Source organism: Notechis scutatus, chromosome 4, assembly GCF_049901735.1.
Source record: "Notechis scutatus isolate UNSWTSFEM ecotype Mainland chromosome 4, rNotScu1.2, whole genome shotgun sequence".
Lineage (NCBI taxonomy): Eukaryota > Metazoa > Chordata > Lepidosauria > Squamata > Elapidae > Notechis > Notechis scutatus.
The window spans coordinates 84,024,467-84,037,968 of record NC_142012.1 but is presented as its reverse complement, the minus strand read 5'-3'; the positions used below and the strand labels follow the sequence as shown (position 1 = coordinate 84,037,968).

At 38.5% G+C, this 13,502-nt stretch overlaps 1 protein-coding gene across 3 annotated transcripts in view; it reads right to left on the bottom strand.

Annotated features, from left to right (window-relative positions):
• Positions 1-13,502, bottom strand: part of NFKB2 (nuclear factor kappa B subunit 2) — a 55,766-nt gene that overhangs the window by 38,571 nt on the left and 3,693 nt on the right. For all 3 annotated transcript variants that reach the window (XM_026672752.2, XM_026672751.2, XM_087963980.1), the window contains 4 exons: positions 13,256-13,407; positions 10,833-10,939; positions 5,907-6,065; positions 910-1,014 (listed from right to left, as the gene is read on the bottom strand). In XM_026672752.2, coding sequence (XP_026528537.1) covers positions 910-1,014; positions 5,907-6,065; positions 10,833-10,939; positions 13,256-13,407 — 523 coding nt within the window. The remainder of the gene's footprint in view (positions 1-909; positions 1,015-5,906; positions 6,066-10,832; positions 10,940-13,255; positions 13,408-13,502) is intronic.

The following is a 13,502-nucleotide window of genomic DNA, read 5'->3' as shown; positions in this document are numbered from 1 at the left end:
CACACTCTCAGAGCACGCCGGCGTCTTTCCCTCTCTCTCTCTCTCTCTATGTATGAAAGAGCTCGCCTCGCTCGGAGCGTTTGGCGAAGCACACGAGTTTCGCAGTCGGAGAGGGAGGCGGCGGCGAAAAGCAGGATGCTGCAAGTCAGGACCCTGCATTGAAGCAGCCCGGGGGGGCACGTAGCCACCTCCCTCCAGCCCACCTTGAGGATTTGCCTTTTTGTTGTTGGTATACTTGGCTTCAGGCGCTCCTGTCGGCGCCTTCCCTTTGCCTTCGAAGGTAAAGTGAATTATTTTAAAAACCTCCGCTCATCCCGCCAGGGCCGCGGCAGAGCCGTGTGGACTGGGCAGAACCAAGAAACACCCGCGGCTCGCTTTCCTGGCTCTGCCCAGCTCGCACGGCTCCGGCGCGGCCCTGATGGGATGAGCGGAGGTTTTTAAAATAATTCGCTTTACCTTCGAAGGCAAAGGGAAGGCGGCCACAGGAGCGCCCGAAGCCAAGTGTCTCCTCAGGGCTCCGGTTGCAGGAGGAGCCCTGATTGGCTGCACGTGGCTGCGCCTTAAACGCCGCGGCGTTACTGTAACGCCATGTCAGCAAGGGAGAAGGAAAAGCAACGGTGGCGGAAGGTCTCCCGAACATCCAAGCTGTCGCCGCCCGCCCACCCAAGGATGCAAGGGGGGGGAATTAAGTCACCCCCGAAAAGACGGCCTAGCTGGTTTTTCGGGGGTCAAAAAAAAAATAAGGCCCGGCCTTATTATGTGAGAAACACGGTAGTACATTTTGGAAATGGATTTCATTCCCAAGGACAAAGGAAATCAAATGCATGTTTCTAAAAATAAAAATTTTGTATCCATTTCAGAAGTGAAAGAACAATGCCAAAAATAAGCCGGATTAGACATGGTACTTACCTTTCTGGACTTTATCACACAGCAAATATACTTCATCTCCACCTCGCACTGAGCCTGCAGTCTTATCCATCCGAGATATTTTTAAGTTGGAAGCTCCAGGAGACTCTGTTGAATAAAAAAATTTGGAGATGTATAAAATTGTTTCTGGAATGATTGTACAACTATGAAAATGTACTAGATAAAGGAGTCGTCATGGCTTGCAATTTTGGCTAATTTTAATGAACAGTGAAAAATATAGAACATTAGCAGAAAGGTTGATCTTTCAATTTGTAGTAGGTTCTGAGACATTCTGAAGGAAGCTATAAAATTCTACCAATTAAAAAAAATTAAATAAAATATTTAAAAATATGAAACTCTTATGTTAGAACTCTGATACAGGGGTGGGATCCAACAGGGTTAACTATCAGTTCGAGATTTACGAGATTCGGTGATTTATGATGTGCTTCCCTGCACGCTGGGAGCGCACACCTGTAAATCGTCATCAGCACGCTGTGTGCAGAGAAGCAGCCTTTGAAACAGCCCTCTTTTCCTGCTTTTTTAACTGCAGCTGTGCCCCATTCGGCAGCTGAAGTTGAAAAATCAGGAAATAAAGATCAGGTAAGAGCCCGGGTGGGTGGGTGGGCAAAAACATCAGCATAGAACTGGTTCTATGTCTGCTGCTCTTCAGAGCTACCGGTTCTACAGAGGTGGACAGAACCAGTAGAAACCCACCCCTGCTCTGATATGAAGATCAGGATAGAGGAACTTTTCATTTAAGGCCTGAAAGAAAAAGATTTATGGTCACAAGCCATCATTTGTGGCATTATTTATTTTCCAGCATACAAATATTCCTCAAAAGAGATGGAACAAATCCAAGAACCTTTTATCTCTGGGGATATGCTAATTTCAGACATGGACTTCTCAGACTGCATTTCAGCAATGTGGCTAACTCAGACAAACAGATGCAAGATGACTCACCTTGCAAAAATAATTTGTTTAAAAAGAAGAAAAAGGGAAGTCACAGAGTTTTAATTTCCTTCTAGCAAAGAAATTCTGCAATACCTGACTGGGGGGGGGGGAGAGGAACTACAAGGCATCCTCTTTTTTCCTAATGAAGATGTCCTATTGCTTCTCATTGCACTTTGCAACTGTGTCACTTAGTGATGAAATTCCCAGACTCAATTATTATAGTTAACCGAAGACTACCTGTACTACCACTCGAAAGCTCTAGGATTCATATCAGTGATATCACTGGACAAGACTGAAAATTCTGCCTCTATTTTGTAGGAATCCGAGGATTATAAAAGGAAGGGCGAGGGCTTCTGGAAGTTATATGCATTTTATATCTTAAATATCTTAAAGAGAGCCATGATGGTGCAGCGGTTATAATGCAGTATTGCAAGCTAATTCTACTGGTTGCCAGCAGTTCAATTCTGACCAGCTCAAGGTTGACTCAATCTTTCAAGGTTGATACAATGAGGACCCAGCTTGTTGGGGGCAATATGCTGATTCTGCAATTCACAAAGCACTGTGAAGCAGTATATAAGTCTAAGTGCTTATATGACACTGAACTGTTTTGCTGCCAAATTTTGGAAATATGAAATGGGAGCCACCAGAGATCACAAAATGGGGCTGCATTCAATCCATGAGCTCCCCATTCCAGTGGAGAAAATACATAGCATCTACAATATTCACTGGACCAAAAATCGATCAGAGCCATACAAAATGGCTAGCAAACTCCTCTCATAAACAGTTGCTAATATAAGGCTTTTCACCTTCATGGCAAACAGAAAAACCATCACATATAGCAACAGACAACAAATGGTCAGAATTGGGAGTGTCTTATCAAATTCTGTACCTGTAAACAGCGGTGTCCCCCAAGGCAGTGTTTTAGGACCAACTTTCTTCATACTCTACATAAATGACCTCTGTGATCATATTAAGAGCAACTGTGTTCTCTTCGCTGTTGATGTAAAGCTATTCAACACCACCAACAATACTGCCACCCTTCAAAAAGACCTCGACTATGTATCAGAATGGTCAAACAAATGGCAACTTCAAATCTCAACAAATAAATGCTCTATCTTACATACTGGCAAAAAAAATCAGAAAATAAAATACAAGCTGAATAGTCAAGACCTTGTTGATGATCCAAACTCTGTGAAGGACCTTGGAGTACTCATCTCAAATTATCTAAGTACCAGAGCCCACTGTAACTACATAGCCAAAAAGGCATTAAGAGTTGTTAACCTAATCTTACATAGCTTTTTCTCTGGTAATATTACACTACTAACCAGAGCATACAAAACATTGAATACAATTAATATAAATGGACTTAATTCAGCCGTTAAAAGAAGGAAAACTTTCCATAAATTAGAGAAATTAAAATTTGATATAATCTGCCTAAAAGAAGTACATATTAAAAAGCAATATGAACAATTGTTGATACAGCCAAAACTAGGGAAAATATTTACCTCCTTGACACAATGCAAAAAAAGAGGAGTGGTTTTATATATTAAAGAGACCATCCCAGCAAAATTGATTTATACTGATGACGACGGAAGAATACTAATGGTGGAAATAATGGATAATAATACGAAAACACTCCTGATTGCAATCTATGCCCCGAATGACAAACAAGAATAATTTTATAAAAAATTACATATGAAAATAATTGAACTGGACTATGCTAATATAGTTATGATGGGAGATTTTAATGGAATTGTAGACAACAAACTGGACTATACAGCACAGAAAACAATAAAGCAAAACAGAAAGACTCTCCCTAAATCTTTTTTTAAAATGGTAGATGAAATAAACTTAAAAGATACATGGAGAGAAAGAAATGCTAAAACTAAACAATACACCTTCTATTCAAATAGACACTTCTCATGGTCCAGAATAGATATGATATGGATGTCAACAGAATTGTTAACTAATATTCAAGAAATAAATATTGAAACAAGTACTTGGGCGGATCACAATCCAATGACAATTAAATGGAAAGGACAAAGAAGAAGATCTAGATGGACGTTAAATAATACTATTTTAAAGGGAAAAGACTTCACACAGTGGATGGAGAAAGAACTGGCTTTTTTCTTTAGAGAAAACAAAAAAGAAGATACATCAATCCAGAATGTATGGGATACAATGAAGGCATATACCAGAGACTTGATAATAGACTATACAAGGAAAAGAAATACCATGAAAAGATTAGCCTCTAAAGCATTAGAGGATGAGTATAAAGGACTTGAAAAAGAGCTACAGAAAATGCCACAGAAAAAGGACATTAAGTTAAAAATGGATATAACCAAACATAAAATGGATCTAACAGAAAAAGAAGAATTAGCACAGAAAATTAGAGGTGCTAAACAGAACTACTTTGAAGATGCAAATAAACCAGGTAGATGGTTAGCATATAAATTGAGAAAGGAGAAAGAATCAAGGAAAATATTGCAATTAATAGATGATCAAGGCCAAGTTTGCTATGGTAGTAAAGAGAAGAAGGAAATCATTCAAGACTTCTGTGGTAAACTATACACACAAGAGAATATTGATGAGGAAAGAGTCAAACAGTACCTACAGAATGCTAAGTTACCCCAGATACCTAAAGAGATTGAAACAATGTTAGAAAGCAATATAACGATGATGGAGTTAACTGAAGCACTCAAGAAGCAAAATAATGGGAAAGCACCGGGTCCAGATGGACTTCCGGCAGAATTTTACAAAACATTACAAGAATTGTTGAATCTTCCATTGCTAGAAGTTATGGATGAAGTTATGTTAAAGAAGAGGATACCTAAATCATGGTCAGAAGCTTATATTACACTTGTTCCAAAAGAGAAGGCTGATCCATTACAAATTAAGAACTATAGACCTATTTCCCTACTAAACGCAGATTATAAAATTTTTGCTTCAATATTGGCAGAATGACTTAAAAAATACTTAAATAATTTTATCCATCCTGATCAAAATGGATTTTTGCCAAAGAGACAAATTAAAGACAATATGAGAGTAATCTTGGACACTTTGGAATATTACGAGGCACATCCTGAAAAACGAATGGCTTTGATATTTCTAGATGCACACTGTATGTACATATATGGAAGATGGCCTGATGTTTTTATGTTTTGTTTGTTTATGTTTGTTTTAAAAACCAATAATTTTTTTAAAAAAAGAGTTGTTAACCTAATCCTACGTAGCTTTTTCTCTGGTAATATCACACTATTAACTAGAGCATACAAAACATTTGCTAGACCAATACTTGAATACAGCTCATCAGTCTGGAACCCGGTATCTGATATTAATACAGTTGAGAAAGTCCAGAAATATTTCACAAGAGTTCTCCACTCCTCTAATCATTGCAAAATACCTTATGCCACCAGACTTAAAATTCTAGACCTAGAAAACCTAGAACTACACCACCTTCGGTCCGATCTAAGTATAATATATAAAATTATATATTGCAATGTTCTACCTGTCAATGAATGCTTCAGTTTCAACCATAACAATACAAGAGCACACAATAGATACAACCTCAAGATAAACCTCACCAAACTTGATTGCAGGAAATACGACTTCAGCAACAGAGTGGTCAATGTCTGGAATACTCTACCTGACTCTGTGGTTTCTTCCCCAAACCCCAAAAACTTTAATCTTAGACTGTGTACTATTGACTTTACCCCTTTCCTAAGAGGTCTGTAGGGTGCATGCATAAGAGCACCAATGTGCCTACCATCCCTGTCCTATTGTTTATTTTTATTTTTCTTATATGTATCCATTTCATGTATTCATAACTATGTTATACTTATACCTGTTACCTTATAACCACCTGACAAAATTAAAAAAAATATCTAGTTTTTTGTTTATATTTAACAGCCTTATAAGCAGGATTGTAAAAATATGAAAGTACTCACAAATGTATATGCACAATCCTGCCAAATCCAAACCAGATATACATTATAGTAGATACCCTTAAACCATGTCAAACATGCCTATGGATCAAAAATTAAACTTACTGCTATCATGAATCGGGTCAGAAATAACAGGGTTTAATGCTAAAGTGAAGTTTCCACTACTATCACGAAGATAGGCATTGAAACGTAAACGAACAATGCTGAGATCCATTGTCTTCTTCAACTCTTTTGCTTCTTGTTCAATCAATTCTTGTTCAGATTCTGCAAAAAATAGATACTAAGTTATAAATACTACAAACAATCCAGAATTCACATCAAAGCAAAATTTCCTCTGGATACTAAGATCACACATCAAATATTTATCTGAATACTGGCAACCCTCAAGATACGACAGGCCATTTAACAAATGCTTGAAGTTACAATGCACACCCCCAAAAGGTAGATAGATCTGTTTCAAAATTACAAATTTTTCAGCGCCCCCGCAGCCATTCGCCTTTATGGCCAACCGCAAAGATGCTGCAGCACACCCCACCCATTTCCCTTCCATCAGGCCCAGCTAAATCTTCAGAGGCATTAGGCCTGCTTTGCCCACATGCTTGGTTTCATGTACATCTTCCCACCCCATCACTATTCACTTACTTACCTTTTGACGAGTTCAAGAACTCAGCGTAGGGAAGGCCGCTCCTTTGCTGGGCCGCATGATACAATAATGAATAAGAAATTTGGTCATTTTTGCTTCCACTGCAATTCTTTCCTCTCCAGTCAGCAATAAACCACTATGATTTCTTCCTAGTTCTACCAGTGCTAGCTTTACCCTAGTGGCGTTAAGGAATCACACCTATTTTGGTTCCTTGCAAGCCTTTCCTCCACAGCCAGGGTAAATTGGCAGTGATTTGTGGGGAGGAAAGGATTGCCATGGAAGCCAAAGAGATGGGATTTTTTTTCCCTTTGTTCTACCAGCGTAAGGCTAGCATAAAGCTAGCGCTGGTGGAGCTAAGAAGAAATTGTGCTTATTTTGGTTCCCTGAAAGCCTTTCCTCTCCAGCCAGAATAAATCACTAAGATTTCTTCTTAGTGCCCCCAGCATAAGACTAATGTAAAGCTAGAACTGGCGGTGCTAAGAAATTGCATTGATTAATGCTGGCTGGAGAGGAAAGGCTTACAAGCAATCAAAATAGGCATCATTTCTTCTTAGCGCCGCTTTATACTAGTCTTACGCTTGTAGAGCAAAGAAGAAATCACATCTCTTTTGCTTCCATGGCAATCCTTTCCTCCCCAGCCAGGGTAATCAGTACCGATTTATGCCGGTTCGGGAGGAAAGGCTTGCAAGGAACCAAAATAGGCAGGCACAATTTCTTCTTAGTGTCACTGGTGTAAAATTAGTGCTGGCAGAGCTAAGAAGAAATCATAGTAGTTTACACTGGCTGGAGAGAAAAGGATTGCAACAGAAGCAAAAGTTACCAGATTTCTTCTTTTTTAAAAAAAATTAAATTCTATTGTGTATAAACCTTAAAAAACATTGAACGTGGTGGTCTTCAATACATTTTGCATTTAGAAAGAAGTTATGTACAATTATATACATTTATGTACATATATACATTTAAACTTTGTAGTTTTTAAATCTTTCTCATTATTCCTCAAATATAAGGTCCCTCACCTCTTCCGTATTTCACCTTAAATTCTTATTTCAATTTTATGAACTCCCTTTCATGTCTCTCCAGTAGCAAAATTTATTCTATATTTTATGCTATTCTGATTCATCAACCTATCCATTTCAGCACATTGTAATATCAATCATAACATCCTCACTAGGGATTTCACTTGCTTTCCAATTTTGGGCGAATATCATTCTTGCTGCCATGACTACATGTATAATTAGATAGGTATCGGCTTTGCTAAATTTCTCTTCCATTATTCCCAGTAAGAACATCTCTGGTTAGTAACAAATTTTTAGCCCCATGATTCCCTCTAGCCATGACCAAATTTTGTACCAGAACTCCTGAGCTTTGTTACAGGACCATCATACATGACAGTAAGTGTCCCGTTCTTTCAAGCACTTCCAACAATTGAGTGATTGGTTTCCATACATTTCGGCTAGCCTAGCTAGCCATGTATAGAACATCTTGTACAAGTTTTCCTTGTATGATGTAGCTAGTGTAATCTTTTTGTTTTGCTCCCAAATTTGCTGCCATTGGTCCAAATTTATATTACGTCCAAAGTCCCTAGCCCAGGTCACCATCGTTTCCTTAACTTGTTCTTCATACCTTTTGAAATCAAGTAAGTATCTATAAATGTTCTTTGTTTAACCTCTGGTCCTGTTAAAATTTTATCTAGTGCTGTGTCTTGTAGATTGATTCCCCATTCTTTTTTGTCTTTTTCGTACCTTAACTATATTTGGAGGTAGGCCCACCATTCCAGAGCTATTCCTTGTTACTTTAATTCCAGTTTGTTTTAGTTAGCCCTCCTCATTTAAGATATCTTTATATGTAATGGCCTTTGTCTGATTGTATAAATCTGGGTATACTACTGCTTCTAACAATGATAGCCAGCCTGGTATTTCCATATAGTTTTGGTGTCAGGGCTCTGACAGTTACCCCCATTTAAATCATGAGTCTCTAGCCAACTTCCAGAACTTAAAGATGATTTATTAGGAGTAAACATGCTGGCACTGCCTGGGTGTAGCTGACTCTGAGACACATCATTCATTGTCACCCTTGACCCTGGTTTTCCCCCGCCCCCTGGGTGTATCATAATTCATATTCTCCAATTGAACACATCCATAGCCAAGAGTCATCAATCATACTCTCGTTAGAATTTTGCACAGCAGAAACTTCAGTCACCTAGAAACTATCTTTGAAAACATTTATGGAATGTAAGCTGCCCACTGCTCCCCCCCCCTCCCTTTCTGCTGGCAACTCTAAAAAGGTCATAGGAATATTTTATGAGTTGGCATTTAGAATTTTATTTTATTCCAAATCGAAATTAAGGCTTATTGAATTTTATGCCTTAAAAGTATTGATGAGCCATATTTCTGCCAGACCACAGATATGCATGCCAACCCTTTTATAGGTCATGTCCTTCTAAATATAAAAGTGTTTAATTTTTTAGGTTGATCCAGTCCTTGATCCAGGTTAGAGATGCCGCATGACAATATAATTCCCATTCTGGAAGATTTCTTCTTCTTGATTGTGCCGCATGGCCCAGCAATGGAGCAGCCTTCTCTACACTGACTTCCTGAGCTCGGCAAAATGTAGGTAAGTGAATAGTGAGGGGTTGGGATAATACGGAGAAAGTCCTGTGGACTTTGGGGAAACCAAAGGGCAGGAGGCAGAACATGAGATATCTTAGAGGGTAGGGAAGGCCTCCTGGAAGTGCCCGTGCCTGCATCAGCCTTCCCTCGGTTTTTCCCATTCCAGAGTCACCCTATGCTCTATGTTTAATGAATGCATTGGGGAAAGTCGGGACAGGGAGGTCATTAGTTGCTTCATTTAACATAGTCCTCGACTTCTGACATGAATGGGCAGGCTCCATTACTGTTGTAAATTGAGGACTACCTGTATTTAAAAAAAATTAACCTTAATATTTACATTGTTTCCACTCTATTTATTTTTCAACAATTAGCAAATTCTAATATTCATACTTCTTCCCTGTATAATATAGAACTGATAGTGAACTGAAATAATAGGTTTATACCAGAGGTCTCCAAACTTGGAAACTTTAAGACACAAGTCTTAAAGTTGCCAGGTTTGGGGACCCCTGGTTTATATTATTCCTACTAATAATAGAGGTAGCTTATATTAATTCAGATTGAAATAAATTAATAACAGAGTTGGAAGGAACCATACAGATGTTTTAGTCTAACTGTTCAAGCAGCAGATCCTATACTATTCCAGACAAGTGGCAGTCCAGTCTCTTCTTAAAGGCCTCCAGTGATGGAGCACCCACACTTGTGAAGGCAAGCCATTTCCTTGGTTAATTGTTCCCTGCCCAGGCAGTCCTTAAAGTATTTCTTTTTTTTCCCCTCCTGACAATCAGCTGTTCCTATGATCAGCTGGGCCGGGATTCCCCTTGCTGTCTTACTGCTTTGTCCAGGAGGCTTTCTTGAGGCCCAGGAAGGCAAAAAATGTGAGCGTGGGTGTGGGTGTGCTGCATGCCCCCTCCAGGCTCAGTTTTTTTTCTTCCTGAGCCCCAGGGAAGCCTTCTGGGAGCAAAAACAGAGGCTTCCCTGAGGCCCAGAAGGCCCAAAAAATGGGGGGGGGGGGCTTGCTGCAAAAAAAAAAAAAAAAAAAAGCCATGCCTGCTCAGTCGCATGGCCATGCCCACCTAGCTACGCCCACAGAACTGGTTGTTCAAAAATTTGAATCCCACCCGTTACCAACCAAGCTTCAAACCTACAAGGAAGCAGTTCAGAACAATTTGGAAGTAGCAACTTGGAATTTCTTGAGTGACATAACCTTCTCTCAAATGTATGCATTACTCGTGGTGAAGCAATTGATATCTCTCATTTCTGCCCAAGGAACAACCAATTTTACTTTAAACAAGTGCAGGCATTTTCCTTGGTAAAATCATAATGATCAGATCACCCTATAGAATGCAGTGAGAGGGGGGAGGGGGGAGGGAGGAAAGAAAAAAGAAAGAAAGAAAGAAAGAAAGAAAGAAAGAAAGAAAGAAAGAAAGAAAAGAAAGAAAGAAAGAAAGAAAGAAAGAGAAAGAAAGAAAGAAAGGGAAAGAAGAGAGAGAGAGAGAAAGAGAGAGAGAGAGAGAGAGAGAGAGAGAGAGAGAGAGAGAGAGAGAGAGAAGAATACCTGACAGGAAAAATGTTTTATGATCAACGTTCTTATTCCATGCAAGGTCTAACAGCGGATTGCTAACAAGTGAAAAATAAATAAATGCATAATCTCATTTTAACCATTACTGCCTACAACACAATCATCCATTCTATCTACACTATGAGGGAAAAAGAGGGAGAAGACTGTGACCATATCTAGAATCCATCTTCCCCAAGTTTTTATTTTTTGTTCAAAGTTACCTGTTAGAGACTGTACTCTGTTTCGCATCTTTTGCTTCTGCAGTTTGTCTTTGATGACCTCCATCATGTTTTTCTTAGTCACATGGAGCACACCTAGGTTATTAAATCTGATAAAAGACAAATTATTCTCTACTTGCAGTAACAATCAAAATGTCTATGTGAGCAGCACTCTGCTCAAATTCTGGACACTTGAACTGAGATAAGCATGTTAAAAAAAAATCACCAAACATTTAAAAAATAGAGTTTCTCCTATCATTACTGATGGAAACATATATATCATATAGCAGCAACCAAAAGGCACTGGGGAGCTTAAAAAAAAACTGATAGGGGAGCAGTAAAGCCGAATGCTCCATGCCCATCTTTTAAAAACCATGCAGGTGATACCAAATTTAACTATGCAAACAATGTGCTTACTTTTATTGATCATAAATCTCCCCTTATTTAATTTCAGTGAATAAACAGGGGCTTGAAAACTGGAACCAGGATAAATTGATATGTTTCTATTCCAAATTAAAAGTTCAAAGTACAGTAGTCTTTGTTCAAAGGGGAGTTACTGTAGCCTCCTAATCTTTTTCAACTCTAGGGTTTTTATTTAGTTATCAAACTTTATACTGGTAGCTTTATTTGCTTCTTAATGAAATTTAACAGCAGTTGTAAACCAGCTGATATCTTCAGTTACCATAGCACAGATTTTTATGTTAATTAGTCATTGCCAGTTCATATATACTAATGTATATATCATGCACCTTTTAATATCAAGCACCTCTCTTGCCAACCCCCAACAAACATGCCAATATCCATTACAAAATGTGGATTTTCTGATGTTTGCTTCAACTATTTGAATTTTGAGAGATTTACAATATCTTGTGATATCTTTTGCAAATGGCAAAAGGACTGGAAACTGTAGCAAAAACCGCCATGAGACCATCAAAACTGGAACACCAAACATAAGTATCAAAAAGTAACTTCATATTTAAAAAATAAATCTGACGCTAATTTTATTTGGAAACTGCTCACAGAGTATAATTTTGGACGTAACATTCTGCAATATCCAAAATTCAGGTTTCCAATAAAATAAGATTTTAAAGATGTTCTGTCTCACTGGCAAGGGTGGGATGCTACCGGTTCTGCCTGGCTCTATAGAACCAGTAGCTCTGAAGAAGAGCAGACATTGAACCAGTTCTGTGTCTGCTGCTGTTTGGCCCACCTGCCCGCCCGGGCTCTTACCTGTCCTTTATTTCCTGATTTTTCAACCTCAGCTGCTTTGTGTGGCACAGCTGAGGTTGAAAAAGCAGGAAAAAAGTGGCTTTTCAAACGCTGCACACCTGCACGCAGCACTTTTCAGCTGTCCGGGCAACACAGCTTAAGGTTTGTTACACACACATGTGCACAAAACGTGATCACCGAACAAGTAGCAACACCGATTGAATCCCACCCCGGCTCACTGCTCATAAAACTGAAGAGTTTCAGATTAAATAGAACTTCTTATTTTATTATTATTACTGTTTTTGTTAGTAAGCTAAATCTCAAATTATTTTTATATAGTACATTATTTTCACTCATATTAATCTCTGATTAAACAGTAGTCAATATTTTTAAAGTGCCACATTTGTATATGATATAATAAATCGTTTTAATGTTGCTAATGGAATAAATGTGGTTTTCTTTTTTCTTAACATTCTGTAAATTCCTAGCTAATTTTTAGTTCGTAAATCTCTCTTTTTCTCTCTCCAGCTTTTTCCCCTTGGTTCTAATTCTTAAGTATCTAAAAATAAATTATGTACATGTACATGTACACATGTGTGTGTGTGTGTATTTAAAATGTTTAAGTTTCTGCTTAGGAACTTTCCATAACTACAGATAATCCTTATTTAGCGACAATTGGTACTAGCAACTGGGTCATAAGCGAAGCAGTCACTAAAAGTGCAATTGTGCTTATGACCTTACTTCAGCTTTCCTTTGCTTTACAGACCTGTTCAAGGTCAAAAATGTGAGAACTGGTTGTAAGGTTATTTTTTATCACTACTGTAATTGCAAATGGTCATTAAACAAGGCAGTCACTAAATGAGAACTACCTGTAGCATCTAGCCCACTATTTGCGCTATAGATAGTAGATAGAATAGATAGTGTGAGTGAAGCTTTACAAGAGAGAACACCTAAGTTTGTCCTGTGGAAACACGTGTTTCAATTTACTTGCACACTGTATGATCTCTCTGCAGCCACCACATCTTTGCATACAAGGAAAACACAATGGAATTATATATTTGTGCTGAATTTTCCTTGCCAAAGTAAATGTCAAAAAGCTTTCCTTAAATAAGATATTGCAATCCATCCAATCTAACAAATGAAAAAAAATGCTATCATGAAATAGGCCTTGCCTTTTTAACCCCACTATCATTCCTTCATCACTAAGTCATACATACTGGGCAGTCATGTCCTTTGGGCCCACCATCATAATGCAGTTGCCAGCTTCATTACATTGTTTTCCCACAAGACTATGAGCATGCACTTGTGGAGGATCAGTGTGTGTCACCAAGTCCACCTCTATCCTAGCCAGTCCAGTGTAATTAGAGATCTGCAATAAAATTATACAAAATGACATCAAGGAGGTCTTTCCATAAACACCGTCTTTCTATGAAACATTCTTCAAATGTACATGGAACTTTAAAA